The sequence below is a fragment of the Anser anser genome (assembly GCF_964211835.1).
Source record: "Anser anser genome assembly, chromosome: 12".
In the NCBI taxonomy this organism is placed as follows: domain Eukaryota; kingdom Metazoa; phylum Chordata; class Aves; order Anseriformes; family Anatidae; genus Anser; species Anser anser.
Window position 1 is genome coordinate 11446845 of NC_139733.1, and position 17301 is coordinate 11464145.

Sequence of the window (17301 nt, forward strand, 5' to 3'; positions counted from 1 at the left end):
ATTACATGAAACATGATAATGTGTGCACATGCATTTAAAAGTCTGTGGACAATCTTTTATGTCAGCACTTTGCATTAGGGAGTCAGTGATGATCTGCACTTCTGTGATTGTTCCTAGCTGATTTTTCTGTATTAAATAGAAATGTGAAGCTTTTGAAAGTGAAAACTGCTTTAAAAATCTTTTGTTTAAATTTAAAATATGTAAAGAATCAATTGGATTTTATTTTTCAGCTCTCAGAAGCAGAGTTTAGCGCTAACCAGCAATATAAGTGTTCTTGAAATGTCTCGAAAGGAACTTGAAAATCAGATGGGATCTTTGAGAGAAAAACATCAACAGGATGCAGCTAGTCTAAAAAGCCAACTCAGTGAAGCTGAGAGTCAAGCAAAGGATGTTCAGAAAGAGGTAACAAGAAACATTTTCTGTTTTGAAGGAATACAATGCCCAGTGACTTTCCTTTTATTTCACTATAGAAGCTTAAATGTCAAAAAAATTCAAAATTTTTAGTAGCAGAACTTTTTCTTTTATTTCAAGTACGTTTATGTTAAGTAACTATATATATATATATACACACACATACATACACATACATACACATACACACATCAGTGGTTAAATCTCAAAGGGAAGATTTCAAATAACTTACGTGTTTTAAGAACTTCCTGAAACTTACTTCCATGCATTATCTTAGTAAGAGCATTAGCTTACTTACAAGCTGTTAAAGACAGGTGACCCTTATTCAGAAATGTTACTGATCGTCATGGTATAGAGTCTAGTTAGCTATTATGAGTCAAAATGTATTCTTCTTAGTCAGTATGATTTTCCTAGTCGGATTTAAGCTTTATTTGAGAACAGGACTACACATTCTTTAGAGATGGTTTCCTTTCATTGTAATGGATCGCTAGGCTTCTAAAGTTGATTAGCAAGTGCATAAGGAAAAGCCAGCATTTTGAGCCTAGCTTCTAATGATCGTGTCTGGAAGAAGGCCATAATCTCCATTAGTTACTTGCTTTCTTCTAGAGGCATTTTGAGAGAAGTTTTCCCCTGTCACTGCTATTAGTTTGTGTACTGCAGTGTTTTTCTTTGCTTTGTCGTTAGGTCATCCGTGTCACATTCCTTACTGTTTTTCTAATTTGAACAGTCTTGCTAATCTGTGTGTTAGCAATGAGACGTGTTTGTAAAGTTGCCTACTCTTCTAAGTTTGTGGCAAATGCCACGAACAAATTGAAGGTCATTGGTTCTGTCCTCACTTACCACTGTCATGACGACTACTAGAAAACTTGTCATCTGTAGAGAAAATTGAATGCAAGTTTGAAAAAGGAGAAACTGTCCATAAGATAGAAAGACGAGATGCATTGTCCCCATATTGTTTATACTTAATCCACAGTAAGAATTGTGGCATATTATTTTTTTAAAATGCCTTTCCTTCTCTTACGATTGATTTTGGTGTGTGGGAAAAAGTTTTATTTGCTTCATACAAAATGTTGATTTTTGCACCTATTTGACTGATCAGCATAGTTGTAAGACCACTATTGAAATGTAAAGGACTCCTTATTCCCCTGTATCTTGTTTTGTCTTTATAGCTCTTACAGTTCTGTCCCATATGCTAATAAGTAATTGTTTGATAAGAGAGATGAGTTAATTTACTTCATATTTCTTTGCTTTGGAAATCATTGCAAGAGTTGATAAGCTGTGTGTTAGCCTTGAGTTCTGAGGTTAGCATGAAGATGTGTTAATTGTGAACCGTTCATATTAATTTCTTCATGCACTGTTGTCCATGATTATTATTGATAGATGTCATGTTACTGTATTGTTACTGGTACAGCACGTAAATTGTTCGCTCTGGGAAGGACTCGGCACAGTTGAGTATGAGCAAGCTTTCTGGAAAAGGACACAGTACTCAATGCAGTGATTTTTTTCAGAATATGTGTGACAGTCTACTAAAAATGTAGTTTACTTCTAGAATGTCCCGGGTAAAAAGAAACACATTCTTTTCTATTCAGTGATTTGCTGTCTGTGAATATATTCCTAAGAAGTTCCAAGTCAGGCAAAATTTGTCTGCAAAAGAATCCTCTCAAGTAATATAAAAATGTTATTGATTATTTAATGAGAGATAATGGTGAGCTCATTCTGAACTATTGCACTTGTATGTTCTTAATGTCATACAGCATGGGCAGGTGCTACATTTGTCTGAAGTGGAAAATTTTTGAAGCTCTGGACACTTAAAATATTTGAAACCTAATATAGAAATGTAGCTAGTTAATCTGTGTTTCTAGACTTAATTTGTTAATTCTATCTACTTGTGAATTTTTGTTAGTAACGTGACCTCTAATAATCTTTCTGATTCTGAAGCAAGTTGTAATGTTGTTGCTGCCTGTTTAGTCATTAAGTGAGTTGTGTTTTCTCCTCCAGTAGCAGGGGAGATCATTACATATCTAGCATGAAATTTATTACACTTCTTTGTATCATGTTATACATAAACACAGAATTTACGCTTAATTATCCTGAAAAAGCATACAAGGAGTCCTAGTTTTTCAAAGACAGGAACAAAATCTTCATTTAAAAAAAAAATATATTTTTGTCTTGCTTTTATTAATAGAGAGTGTTCTGATCCAAGGCAAGTTATGCTGGGCAGAAAAGAAAGCTGGGTGCTAAGCAATTGTAAGCATGCTTACAGATGTCCAGAAATCTGCAGCCTTCTTTCTTTTTGCATTTAGTATGAAAGAACACAGGTAGCGCTCTCAGAACTGAAGGCGAAGTATGAGATGGCTGAGCAAGAAAAACAGTCAATCACAGAAGAGCTTAAACAGTGTAAAGAAAACCTGAAGCTGCTACAAGAAAAAGGAAACAATGTAAGTCTGTCCAAAATATTTGGGGAAGTCTGGTTATGACACCAATTTTGTTGATTGAGAGAACACCTAAGTGTTGAATAGAAAAGGCTGGCTTTAACAAAAGGTCCATGTACCATATCATATGCAAAATTCCATTCTGGTACTACCTATGCAAATTTGCAGGTCATTACACCGGTACAATTATGCATGCAAGTTAAATTTACAGCTCCATGACAGTTTTAAGTATGGCCTTAGATATCTGCTGTATTGAAATAATCCAGCTTAACTAATCGTGAACCAGAACTAGGCAAAACTTTCTAATTTCAGAGACTGATACATAAGTAAAAGCTGAGAAACCTGGGTCCAAAAGAGTTAAGCAACCTTCTTCGAGATGCTTTTATTTTATTTATTAGTGAATATTATGTTTGTTCCCTCCTCACTCTTGCTTATGCTTCTTAACAGTGATTATCCCTGGTCAGCTCATGCTTTATACATGTAGTTGAACCATTCTTTCTATTCACTAATGGAAATCTTTTCTGCTACAATTAATTTGAGAGGTTCTATCATTAGAATTAAGTTTACAGCTAGGGACAGCTTTTTCTTACGATGAGGCTTCTGAGATCCTCCAAATGTTAAGCGTGGCAGATGTGTTAGAAGGTAATTATAGCCTTTTTAGATATCTTACTGCTCTGGGATGGCCAGTTTGTCTTCCTGTACTGCTGCCATGATCTGTGATGGGTCAACAACTCCTGTAGTAGTCAGTACAAAATAAAAAGTTTACAGGTATTATCCTCTAAAATCAGCTGTATGCTACATGCCCAAAGTTGATATGAATACTCTTACCATAGCCTACTTACTGAAAGTAAACCTCTGACATAGTTAAACAAAGATGTAAAGAACTCAAAGCTGTTATCATGACTATGATGCTAATATCCTCTTGGAACCTGCTTCCTTTTTAGAATTCTTCTGCAATGCCAAAACAATGTTGAGTTACTGAAATAGACAGATGTGCAGAAATAAACAAACCAGAACTTTCTAATAGAAGAGACCATAATGAAATAATTGTGAATGTGAGACTTCCTGTTCTGTTAAAACACTAATCGCAGCCCTAAGGTGATTAGTGAAAAAGGGGGGTAGTTGAAGGAAGAAAAATACTGCGAGGGGAATTGGAGTACCAGATGAAAGCTTGTGAGGTAAGGGACTTTTTTTAGGAAGAATTTGAGGTGGGTGTTTAAATGAAATGAGGAACTAGACCAGTTGCCAAAATCTGTTTCCAGAGGAGCTACAAGAGTTGAAGCCCGGAGGTCAGGGTATGAAGAGCATCCAACCATATAAGGACTCGCAGGACAAGCTTGCTTATCCAAGCGAGCATTACTCACAATCAGCAATGTAAAATATGTCTATCTTGTGGATTATTTGAAGCATCATGGATACTGGGCTGAGCTCCAAACTCTAATTTTTCAAGTACTCTTGTCCCCTTTTTACTGGAAACATTATCCGTTACTTCATTCTTTAGGGCAGTGTCCCACAGAAAGTGACTTCCCAGTGTGGGATTTGTTCCTTTTTGTAGCCCATCTATATCTGAGTTTTTGCATATCTTCATATTCTAATAGAGGATGCATGTTTTTGATGAAGCACCTAGTTAAGTGCTCTTCAGCAATAAGGAGAATTTTTTACGTATTTTGATAAGTTCATGAGTGGGGAAATTTAATCATTTGGAGGCCACTTCATTTAATGTGGTGAATATTTGTCATCTGTCTCATTTGTGAAGATGCCCCCACACTTGAATGTGTGTTGCTGATAAATAAACAAATCTATAAGGTTGTCTGGTAAACTAATAAATGTTAGAAAAGAGAAGGCTTCTCTTTTCCATTTAGAATACCATTTAAATATTAAGGTTTTATACTTTCCCTTTAGGAAGGATGAAGTTTACTTTAAAAAAAAAAAAAAAAAGCTTTGTGTTCTGAACCGCTTAGCAGTGTGGTGTACTACTTGTGCTTGCATGTTTGTAGTCACTGATTATTTCCTGATGCGCTTCATACGATGGATTTATTTATGTGAATGGTTTGAGAACATTAGCTGCTCTGGTTGACTTAAACTTTTGGCGCTTTTTTGAACACTGCTGTGATTATTTCTACCCATGTGCTTTCTGTGGGAAGATGGCACTGTGATTTGTGGCACCAATGACAAAAAAAAAAATTAATACTGCATGGAAATTACTTTGAGTTGCACATGATTTGTGAGATTCTGTTTTTCAATCACAATGTTTTAGAAGTCTTCAAACCTGAATTGATCATGTATTTATTTGGCTGAAAGAAATCAGGGTGGCTTCAGCACAAAAAAGTTAAGAAAATACAAAGCATGGTTTGAACTTAACCTCTGTGTGTCTGTGTGTGTGCACAAATATATAGATAGGTTAAGATGCAGAGAAAGCAGATGTCTTCCAAGGACAGCTGAAAAAGAAATTAGGTCCATTTTTGCTTCTAGTTTATCATTTTAAGGATAGAGGCTATATATCTAACATGTGAAGTAGTTTACAGTTAACTGAAAATAATTGAGAAAATATTTAGATTCTTCTAATAAAAGCATAAGCTAAATGAACCCTGAAGTCTTGCTAGCTGGTAGTTTGGCCCAGCTGCATCATTGGATCAATTTTTAGAATTGCATTTGCTCACAAGGCTGATGCCCTGCCAGAGATGCTGATCTTTGTGGTGTCTCTAACAGCAATATACTTCCCTGATTCATAGTACCTTGGTGCTGAATGTACAGTCATGCTATAACCTTACAGAAATGTCTGAACTACTGGGTTTGCCTGTGGACATAGTTGTAATTAATTCATTAATGAAGGAAAAAGATTGTTTTTCCTGGAGGCTGGTGATGGAAAATGAGAAAGGTGGAATGAAAAAGCAGCTGAAAAATTTAATACCTGGTATGAGTCTTTCTCCCTTAAGAAATCCAGTTTGGATTTCCTATCACTCAGAAAAGAAAAACAAAAAACAAAACAAACAAAATAGAATGAAGATACAGGCAAATTCCAAGTTGAGATGAAGTTTCTTAGAACATTTTCTGCCTCCTTCCCTTTATTTTTAAACATTCCTGTTCATTTGAGTAGAACGGTGTACTAACTTTGTATACCAGATTAGATAATGCTGTATTGTGTTAGATGTCTTTAATACATTTCATTTAAAACAAACCTCACTGACTTATTTTCCCCTCTCTAAATCATCTTTACCTGATTGATTTATAGCACAAAGTGATTTTTAATATCCCTTCCCTTCTTTAGCCTTCCATATTACAACCCGTCCCAGCCGTATTCATCGGCCTAATCCTGGCTTTCCTGTATTGGTGTTACGGCCCATTGTGGTAGCGAAAGGTACAAGCACTACTGTTCAGTCGATGTATGTTTGTCCCTCTCACCTGTATGTGCCATTTCTGTATAAAATAGTGCATGGTGAAATGCTCACAGGTATTTCTTTACCTGAAGCAAACCCTACATTTAATATTGCCATTCTGTTGATACTGATGAGCTGAGCGATCAACTAATCACTTAACATCTGTCTGATTTCTTCAATTCTAACAATGAATTCCATTCTAACTGGTTCTGAATGTGCCTCTTCTAACTTGGTCTCAGTTTGTCTTTAGCAAATGGGCTACCTTTTGCACAATGCTGTGATGCTAGGGCCTGGAAGAAAGTTTAATTGCTTAATTAACTATGAAAAAATGAAGAGTTTGCCTTTAAATAATAAAAGTCAACAAGCTTCAGTTCTTATTTACGGACTAAGAAATTCCTCTCTGGCTTTAAACCCTTATTTTTCTCACTATGGCTGTGAAGAAGATGGGATAAAACCAAGATGAGAAATAGGTGGTTGGTTTGTATTCTGACCTCTCAGCTTGCATTTCCTCTAACGTCTCCCAGTGTGTCCTTCTCTTATTGTCGTCATAAAATGTCGTGACAGTCCGTTGGAAATGATTTTGTTAGGATCTGTTATGAACTAACTTCATAGATCCGGGTTTGAACCTTCGAAAGCCAAGTTAAAGATGTCAGTACTACGTACACCTGGCTAGCAATTGCTTCGCTCAAGTGATGTTTTAAACATCTTAAGCCCTCACGTGTTTAATAGCAGATTTCTTTGAGGTGCGTACGGTAACGAAGCTGGAAATACGGAACTGGTTCTCCTGGTGACCTTCAGTCGTGAAGAGCTGTGGAACTCCCTTTGCCAAAGCAGCACGGGTCACTGTGCCCCTCCAAGTCAGGACTAGCCTGCAGTAGGGCTCGTGGGTAACATTTTAGTGATGCCTATCAACAGGTACTCAGGACTTTCAGGAACCATGGGGTAAACTGATTAGTATGAATTAGAACAAATATGATATTGATTTTTTTTTTCTTTCCACACAGAGACAATGGCCTTGGATGCCTGTGATGGCAGCTTTGGTTGCTGTAACAGCCGTGGTGCTGTACCCAGGCCTAACCAGAGCTTCTCCATGAGAACTGTTGTTGAATCCATACACCGTCCTCCCTTTAGAAGCTGGCAACATTCATATACTGAGGGAAAACAGATTAATTCTCTTCCTTTTTACCTCTTAATACAGCACAGCTCCGCGTGAGAACAGCAGTAGGGTCATTTGCTTTAAACTGTATAAAATGTATCTGTCTATAAAGAGGGAATAAAATTGTGATTCATCATACTGTGAGCAATATTTTTGCTTACAATTTCATGCAAGTTTTAAATTAGTATGTTGGGATTCTGAATACTATATTGGTGGCCTAAAGTAGGCTTCTTGGTACCAAATTATTTATAATAGCTAGGTTTGCAGACACGTGCTTTAGAATCTGATTGCCAGATTTAAAAGGAAAAACACATTTCTGATTTGGATACCCATGCCAAGTAACCTTGCAGATACTTGGAAAACGGATGCAGTGTGCTCAGTGCCTTTCAGTATGACTTTTTTTTAAACTAGTGTACCATTTTACTTGCTGTTAGTCACTGAGCTGTTGGGAACAAGACTTAAGAAAACTTCTCTTATCACGCCTTTTGAAGGAAACATATTTTTCTTTGATAAGGATTGCTTTATTAATGACTTTTGGGGAATAAACACAATTCATGTCCAGCCTTAAAGAGATAGAGATACTGATGGTGGAGACCAGCCTAGATTATTTAGTGTGCGCGTGTGCGAGTATAAGCATGTGTGTGTTCTTGAGTGAGCTAAGGTATTTCTGGGAGCAAATACTTGGTCATTTGATGGACATAGTGCAGTGGTTCAACTCACGTTAACTTTAGTTTGAATGTAATTTATTAAATTTCATATATTTAAAGAGGTGCGTTCTTTAAAAGTATGAATACTTTCTCACATATCACATTGTATCGATTTATTTTTTCAGTCATTTGATACTTTCTGATGAGCTGGAGAAACTCTTTAATTAAGCTTTTATTGACATAACTTCATTAAGAGAACTGCAACAGTGTGATTAGCTGAAAAAATTCTAAGATACATAAAATACTACAAAATTGGAATCATACACCTGGTAACGTATTGTCAGGTGAATGTGATTTTAATTTGGTAGTAGAATTTTGTGCATCCTCATCCTATGGCTGTAAGTACGATGCAGTGGTCCCCATCACAAAGTTTATTTTCCTTATCCAAGTACTATGCCTATTGCTTTTTGCTGACTTTTGGTGGGAATCACTGTAGTTAGTGCTGAATTAAATGTAGACTCTAGTTGTCTTGTTCAGCTCAACAGTTCTGTCAAAAAAGTTTATTAAAGACTTAAATAATATGTTAAAGAATGGTAAAGTAAAATGGCTCTGCTAAAGGAAACTTCAACATAGGGAGATAATCTCAACAATTGAATTGGCTTTAAACAATTCTAAGGCAATCAACAGGTAGTTTAAATATTTAAATAGAAATTTAGTATATAATTTACCTTGTAAAGTTTTGAGGGTCATTGTCCTTTAATCAAAGATTCTATCTTAAGTTACATGGGATTTGCTATTGGGAGGATTATTAGTTATGGAAAAAAGTCCACAAGTGACTTGTAGAAAATATTGTCATTTAGTTCATTCATTTCATCATTTTCAGTTGCAGGAGGCCACCCAACCACAGAACACTCGTATGCCAGTGGTACTCAGTACCTCTTGTATATAGGTTATTGCAAATATTGTTCTGAAATGCTTAACTTCAGAATTACATTTTTTTAAAGTAAATAATTGTTTTAAATCTATTTTGTAAAGATATAAAAATACAATAGAATTTCTGGAGTACAGATTAAACTATTTGCACTAACACACGTGATGTGCATGATTTAATAAAATAACTTTACTCTCCCTATGCATGTTTGAGTTGAATCTCATTTGAAAACAATACTCATGCTAAGTTTCTTTTGTGCTAGATGTTGCCACAATTACTAGGCACAATGTCTGCAGCATGTTCAGTAATATCAAGACTTTTTTTACATTGTATTTCACATTTGCACTGGTTTAAGTTTTTGTCTAGCTGATCTCTCTCCTGTCTGTGGCTTTCAGAAAGAAAGGGGGGAGGAGAGGGCCTTGAAGAACTTGGGAGCATTCTTGCCGGGGAGAAAATAATAAAGTTTTTACAGCTGAAAGCTGGATTGCGCCTGTGGCAGAGGTCATGAGATTGCAGGAGCAGTGGCTGCAGATATGGAAAGCCCTTCTGGGGGAAGGGAGCCTGATGCTGCCTCTGTTCCTCAGCATCCTGCACTCTCCGGTTGTCCCTTTCAGCCACTTTTCCAACTGATCCTCTTCCCTCCTCCCTGCGGGTAGCATGTAGATGTGGTGTGAGGAGGTGGAGCAGAGGCCAGGAGCAGGAGTCCCTCGTGGCTCGCAGTGGGGAAGGGGCTGAGTTCCTTTGGACCCACATCGGTGGGGGGCCCCCACTGCCAACGGGTGCCCCATACTGAGCAACGCTGCCTGTGACGTAGGCCTGGTTTTGTATTAAAGACAAATGTTGTGTTTTCAGAAATCTTTAGTGCATCAGAGAGCTGAAATTTGAGACCCAACATGGCTGTATTAAAGGAGAAAGATTAATTACGTGCATGTGTGCATATTTACATTGCATACACAGATGCGTAGTACACATTGCATGGGTGCTCATGCTTACAATTATACCTGTGTTTCCCTAATACATGGCCTTTCCCAGGAGTTCTTGACATTTGCATGTTCAAAATGATCAGGAATCAGCACAGTTCACTCCCTGAGAATCCCTGGAGAAGGGCTGGGGAATGGGAAGTTACTGTTCTCCAGTGTGTTGACACTAAAGCAGCAAGTGGAGTTTTGTAAGCAGTCTGTCCACAAACCTCTCTTTTCAGCTGGTTTTCATTGTGTTGTTTATGGTAAATATCTGTGCTCTTTTACATTCAGATTTTTTCTTTTTTAGTTTTGAGGCTTGATTAGCTAAGCCTTGGAATTTCTGCAACAAGAGCAGCTTTTCACAAGCATTTAAGATGCTCTGAATCTACTTGTAAAATAAGTGCTCTGAGCTTGAACCGAACTCTGAGGTTTTAAAAAGGTTTCTCATACTAGGAAGATACATCTGAGAGTTATTTTATTGGTTAATAGTTCAATTTGGAAGATTTATCATAATAAAATATCCAAATGCTTCTTCAGTTTTTCTCTGGAATCTTGATGAGGCACTTCTTTTTATTATTATTAAGTTCTAATAGCAATTCTGCCTTCCTGGGGACTACTACAGCAACAGGTATTTGATGTACAACATAAAAACTATACTGTAACTTTGCTGTTCCTTGCAGCTGAACTAAAGGTGTTCTTCCAGTGTCTTCCTGACCCTTATTCCAGATTCTCTGGATGTTTTGGTGCTAGAGAGTTGTGAGCCTGCACAATGTATTGCAGAGTTTTCTCATAAAACAGTCTTAGGGACATTTAGTGTCAAATGACTGATAGCTGAGGCAAAGGTGTATTTTGAGGGTATATTCTTAAATTTTTTTCAATCAAGTCTTCTGAAGTATATCATCTGTTCAAATTTTCAGGGTGCTTTACGTAACATTTTGAATTTCTCCTGCCTTAATCTGTGTGGCTCTATCGTTGGCAAGAGTCATTTCTTCAGCTTCAATCTTCTCTGTAATAAATGCCCTGCTGCAGATTCATTCCACCAGCAGCACCCGAGTGCTTTAAAACACCAGGTCACCCTAACCCCAGGGGCTTTCGGGAGGCTGCTGTAGCTCACACCAGCTCTGCAGCAGGTTGTCTGGTTTCCCCCTGGGGCCTTTTATCCCCTCTGGTTTTTCATCTGCCCTTAGCAACTTGTTTCAAGAGTTTGAATTTTCTTTTAAATATCAGTAGGTCATAGGAAAGAATTAGAAGCTATATTCCCTCTCTCCCCTTCTGTCTTCCAAGTGTATACCTCTGGATCTGTTCTAAGGGTGATCTGTTTTTAGCAAACAACTGTGCTGAATTCCTCAGATCCAGGTGCCTTGCTGTTCCCAGTCCCTCTGTGTGTGCACTTCTGGATGCACAGTTCCTTCCTTCCTTTCTTCCTTCCATCTTTCCTTTCTTCCATCCTTCTGTCTGTCCTCCTCTGGCAGGAATCAGGCTGCAGTATGTGTCTCCCGGTCCTTCCTGCTTCCCTGGGTTTTTATTTTGTGCCAGCTATTTCAAATTAGTAAGCAAAGATTTGCCCAGAGAGCCAGATTCTTCTGCTGGGAAAGGGTTGCACACATTACTGCTTTAAAAACTGCTACCATATTACCAGAATTTGGCATGGAAATGTAGAAGGCAAACTAGCAAAAGAAACAAAAGTTTCAGTGGTAATGGCCATCAGAGACTCAAATTTCCATTCATTCAAAAGTGGAGAGAATTCATATCTGATTACTGCTCTGGGTATCGCAGTCATAAAACTTCACTGATTTTAATGTCAGAAACATAACGTCAAGTTAAACTACAGCACATATTTTAGAAAGAAATCTTGATTTAAGAACTTCAGGAAAAGAATTGGTCACCTCTCTAGGTAAGTTACTTGAGCAATTACTGTACTCTTCATTTAAAAAAAAAAAAGCTTAAATTCATCTGGTTTTGGCTCCCAGCTGTTAGATTTCAATATATCTTTTAGAGGATGTTCTACTACTGCAAATGTCCTGATCCAGAGATTTGACACACCATGATCAAAATACCTTCTAATATTATTTTATATGAATGGATTGAGTTGAATTTTTTTCTTCATTCCTCCGATTTTTGTTGTCAGCTTCTAAATTTATATCTAATTGTATGAGCATTATTTTTTTGGAAGGGATGCCAGAACAGAACATGCTCTTACAGTGACAACCTACTAACATGGGATAAATAATACGTTTTGTATCCCACTCTGATAATCCTGTTTGGCTGCCTACCAGATCCCCAGGACCTTTCTGGTATTCACTGGCTTCTCTAACATTTGGATTTTAATCTTGCGAATCAAGTCCGTGCATTCCTCACATTGCTCCAGCCGCGTGGTATCTGACTGCAGGATTGTTCAGCAGTAACTGCTGTAAGTGGGCAGCACAAGACAGAAAGCTGTTCCCATTACTGTTCACCACATCATCAGTGGTTTTTTGGTTTTGTTATTCTTTGTTTGGTTTGTCTTTTTTTTTTCCTTTCGGGTTTTAACAGCAATGACTGTTGAAGCTTTTCTACATTATTGATCAAAAACTGTTGAATGGGAGTGAGCCAAATCCCAGATCTCTGCAGGACAGTAGAGAAAACACACAATGATTACTTCACTTCGTTTTTGCAATGTCAGCTGTTTCTTAATCTGGATTATTAGTAGCAGTGCTAGTAATGTAGTGATCGTTTTTATTGGGCTGTCAAATGACTTACAGAAGTCTTGGTATAGTAACACCAATAAATTTGCTTTTTAAAAAACTTACAAAAATTGAATTTTATTTTTTAAAAAATGCTTTATGTATAAATTATTCTACGTTCTCGCATTCTGTACACAATGTGATTTGTGATTCGATTAGAGGTGAAGCAGAACCCATCATTTTCCCAAGACCATATTGTCTTTTCCTTTTCTCCTAGCTATATTGCTGCTTGTTACTGCCACTTGCCTCTCAAAGGCATTTCTAATTCCAAATTATTCATGTGACTGTCTAAATTTTTCAACCTACAGACACTGTCTGAGCGTTATTTCCAGTGCTGGCAATGTAACACTTCTAATGCACCAAGGGTACGTGTGCATGCGTATAACTGCTCTTTGAGACTGCGCTTGCGTGTGGTAAAGTAGATTGCAATTGCTTGCGTTTAGCAACCATGCAAAGGAAGGTTAGTATGGAGATGTAATTATTTCATTATGGCAGGAGATATATTGAAAATGCAGGTGTGCCTCGAAGCGTGTTCTCTCTTTGTCATATCTGATGAAGATAAACCAAAGCTTAAGTAATTTTCTCAAACCTGATGAGTAACGAGAGAAAAGCGATCGTTCTGTTCCATTGGAATAAAATTTATCCAAAATCTAGCTCATATTTGTTTCAGTAACCTCTGATAGGAATTCCTTAGAATCACCACACACACACGAGTGTTTAAGTAAGGGCTTCGGTATGGAATGGAGTTATTTTAATCTTTTCATGTTAAACCATTATGTCAATATTATATTTATATTTCTTGTTAGGAGTTCTTACTCTGGAAAATACTTTATTGGATGTGTCATCAGTTTTGATGCAGCAACAATACTTGTCTTGAAGAATATAGTAACTCGTATTTAAAATGTTCCGAATATACAATATCTTTTGGGATGAATAAACAGTAAAATTTACAAGAATAAACCTACAACACAGCAGAAAGTTGATTTGTATTGTACATGGTCTTTCATTCAGCCTAACTCCAAATTTCAGCACTCTACGTTTTCCCAGTAACATGCAGCACTGCTTTATTGCAACAGACAACAATTCTTTAAGGAAACCAGTTAAAACTTACTTTTAAAATAAATTGGGATTTAATTACCTGTTTATTTGGTACAACTGGGGTTCACAGACACACGACGTTTCCTCCCTTGCTTCGAGGTAAAGCAGGGCTCCAAGCAGTGCTTGTTTTTGCACGCAAACCCAGGGCAAGATGGGCTGGAGGTACTTGGTGCAGGGTGCGAGTGCAGCCCCAGTTTGTGCAGGCATTGCCTGTTGTTTAGTGACATCTTTCACAGATTTGGGGACATCATTCATGGATCATCCTATAAGAAAACTGAAAAGCCTACAGCTGCTAACCTGTGCTGTAAATCCGGTGTACCTGTGCGGTTCTGATCAGTGCTGGCTCGGCAGAAGGGCACTCACTGAGGGCAGGCAGGTGGCTCTCGGCGAGCTGCGGCAGTGGAGGTATTCTCACAGTATATTTTCTAGTATTTTCATGGAGGGAAGTCTCTTCCATGTTTGCTGCATGCTTTGGATCCAGCCCAGGCTGGGGTTTGAGTTAGCATGGTTGCACGCCAGGCCCTGACAAGTCGTGGTGTAAAAGCCTAGCTAGCTTGTCTCTTTTCTGTTTCTCTTTCTAAAAAGTTAAATTTTGAGTTAACGTTAAAACATTCTACCAGGTGCAGTAGATGTTGGCTTTTAAAGAAAAAAAGCCTATAGTGTTAAACATCTCTAACTGCTTTTCACGGATGTTGTTGGTAGCAGATATTACTCTGCCTGCCAGTAACTTTGCCTTGGATGCCTGTCTCCCAGATGCCAGTGCAAAGTACTCATCCTTAGACCAAGCAGACAAACACTGAATTAGTTTTTTTTTGTGAGTAATTCTATGGGTGGAAAGTGGTGATAAGGTTTTCTTGTTCCTGAGAATTCAGTATCAGTATTACAGGCTGCTTAGATGTGATATTGAAGGTGTGCTTTTCAATTGTATATAGCAGTCAAGTTCATTGGCAGTTTCTGTGTTGCAGAATTTAACTCTGATCTGACTGTGGCTGGGCATTGTAATAGAAATGTATTGCTCAGTATTTTTTCCCATTTCATACTTATTGCAATGGCATGTAAGTGAACACGTAGCCTGCAGCAACTTCACGGTCATTTTCATTACGCTTGCTGATTGGGGTTGGCCGGGTGTCGGCGTCTCTGCTGTCCTGGCCCTACATGTTCCACCAGCAGTACGCCTGTACGTCCTTCCTCCGAGATTTCTCTGAATTATAAGTCCTCCCTAGCTTCCAAAATGTTCAGATGTAAAGGGCTCTCATCAGTCTGTTTAAACAGCAAATTTCATGTTGCTGCCATCACACACCTGCTGCATAATATCATGTTTATATGTTCTCAGTTATGTCCTAGCCAATAACAGGTGATTAACAGTCTCCCTTATTATTACCTTACGCTGTGTGCGCAGTGAGGGAGGGTGTTCCCAAGTACATCCGTGCCCCTGTTCAGGAGGAGATTTTTAATAGCAAAGCAGCAAAAATGTTGTGACTTAAAAGGTGTTTCTCATTTCAAATCTAGAGAGAGTGGTAAAAAAATATGTATATTTGTTCCAAGCTGATGCTTTCCCCAGTAATTAAGTAACAAATACTGGAATAATTCCATCAGAAAGAGTGCTTTGGGGATATTTCTTTGGTGGAAATGAATCTCTTTATCAGATGCACAGGATCCTGCATCTGCTCGGGAAGTGGGTCTGGGTCTGCTGGGAGTCTTTGCTACTGAGCGCCCTTAGGTGGGCAAGGAAACTCATCGATGAAGCATTGATGAAATGTGTATCAGGATGGAAGATGCAGCTGTTGAACTGGCAGAGATCTTTCTCAAAAGCATCTCAATTCTACTCATATGCACACAAACTCATATAACAGTGGTGTTAATTTGGTTTGTTTAATGTAAATGTTTTCCAGTTCCAATGAAAAACATTTCACTGAAGAATATTAAAGCATGGTAAGTTTTAAAACCAAAACCAAAAATAAAAATAAAGATCAATAATTGGGTATTTAGTTATATTCTGCAATTATACGGGTCAACTTTTTTTATTTCATGTACTGTAAGTGGGATTCAGGTTTAGCTAGATCCTGCTGGCTTGGACATTTCATTGGGAAGCTGCTGTGCTACTTTTTTTAGATTTTGAGCATGTATTGGAGATCTTCAGTCCTTTTTGGTATGAATATATTGTGAAAATACCAAGTTATAACTGTTTAAGAGGAACATTGCTACCTGTGAGACAAGCGTGCAAAGCTGCCTGTTTGTCTTGACGAGGATTACCATAGGTGGTAGTAATACATGTGCAAGCAGCCGTCTCCAATTGAGGATGAAGAGGCTGATGAGTCACGGTGGAGTCACATCCTGTTAACGCTGGTTACGGACACCACCGCTTCACCCTTCCGTGTTCTGACTAATCAAGCTGAAAAAAAAGTGAAAAGAGGTCTCGTGGAACGTGAAAAATGGAAAGGCAATCCTCCTGAGGTCTGTTGCTATCCAAATCTTGTATGCAGGTAGCTCACCTGTTCAAAAGCAGCTCAAGCCAAGCGCAGCATTTAGAGATGTGATTACATCTGCTCCAGCATGTCCAAGTATCCAGGGTGGGAGAACTGAACCTGAGCAGTGCCCACGTGGTTGCGCTCTGAACATTTACACTCTGGTGAAAAGCACAGTCTTTTGTATCTCAGTATCCTGTAGTCTGCCTTGTGGCTTTCAGCTGGAGTCCAAGTTGTGTGTTAAGTGTACATATGCAACTTTGATCTTACAACTACACATTCTAGCAGCCATCCAAGCCGTGCGTTTACCTGTATTTTTGAATCAAGTGAACAGTACAGCAGAAACAGCTTGGTGTAGCAGGGCACTGTATAAAACTCACCTGTGCAGTCTGTCTTAGCAGAATGAAGCCTTGTGCTTCTCAGATCTGTTTTAATGGGATGGATTCAGGCAAAACTGAAAGCATTTCAGGCTTTTAAAAATCACTGTGTTGAAAGGGTGCAGTTGGAGTCGGTATTAATGGTAATTGCTGTGTCTGCAGATGTCTGCTGAGGCACCTCTTTGTTTGCAATGGGCAGTGTAAAAAGCATCCCCAAATAAATTGGCTGCCTCTCAATAACTTTTACACTGGCATTGAAACTGGAAAGGAATTTTCTTCTGTCTCGGTGCTACACTGCTTATTGCATGCAAAACTGACTGCCTTCAACAAGGGGCTTCCCGTAACAGCTTGAGATGTCAAAACAGAAATTTCAAATGCATTTTATCCCACATTTCATGATGGAAAATACTTCCCCTACAGCTTTCTTGAGAGAGTCCTTGCCAGTAGTTTCTGCTTCTGTTTTTCCTCGAGGATGTCAGGCTATTTTTGCTGAAATAATCTACCTGTCATCTTCAGCATGTAAAAGCCCTCACATCCTTAGCCGTGCTGTCTCTGAATTCACCGCCCCAGCAGCCCCGTGCTGTTCGTGTGGCTGTTCCCAGGTCACAGACAACCAGCCGAGGGCCTGGGAAGCGAGGCTTGGCCGGTGTCACTGCAGCGGGTCGGCAGGGTTTGCTGCAGGAGGAAGCTCCGGGTGTCTTGAGAGGAAGGAAATGGGGGAG

The 17301-nt window shown here is 38.4% G+C and overlaps 1 protein-coding gene across 42 annotated transcripts in view; it reads left to right on the forward strand.

Moving 5' to 3' along the window:
- The window catches only part of SLMAP (sarcolemma associated protein), a 100808-nt gene that overhangs the window by 75795 nt on the left and 7712 nt on the right, over positions 1 to 17301 (forward strand). For 28 of the 42 annotated variants that reach the window (XM_083795244.1, XM_083795245.1, XM_083795249.1 and 25 more), the window contains 3 exons: positions 231 to 402; positions 2715 to 2849; positions 7225 to 9155. In XM_083795244.1, the coding sequence (XP_083651370.1) occupies positions 231 to 402; positions 2715 to 2849; positions 7225 to 7314 (397 nt within the window). In that variant the 3' untranslated portion in view covers positions 7315 to 9155. Of the gene's footprint in view, positions 1 to 230; positions 403 to 2714; positions 2850 to 6111; positions 6202 to 7224; positions 9156 to 17301 lie in introns of those variants that run through there. The other 14 variants (XM_083795255.1, XM_083795248.1, XM_083795270.1 and 11 more) reach the window with 2 other exon arrangements.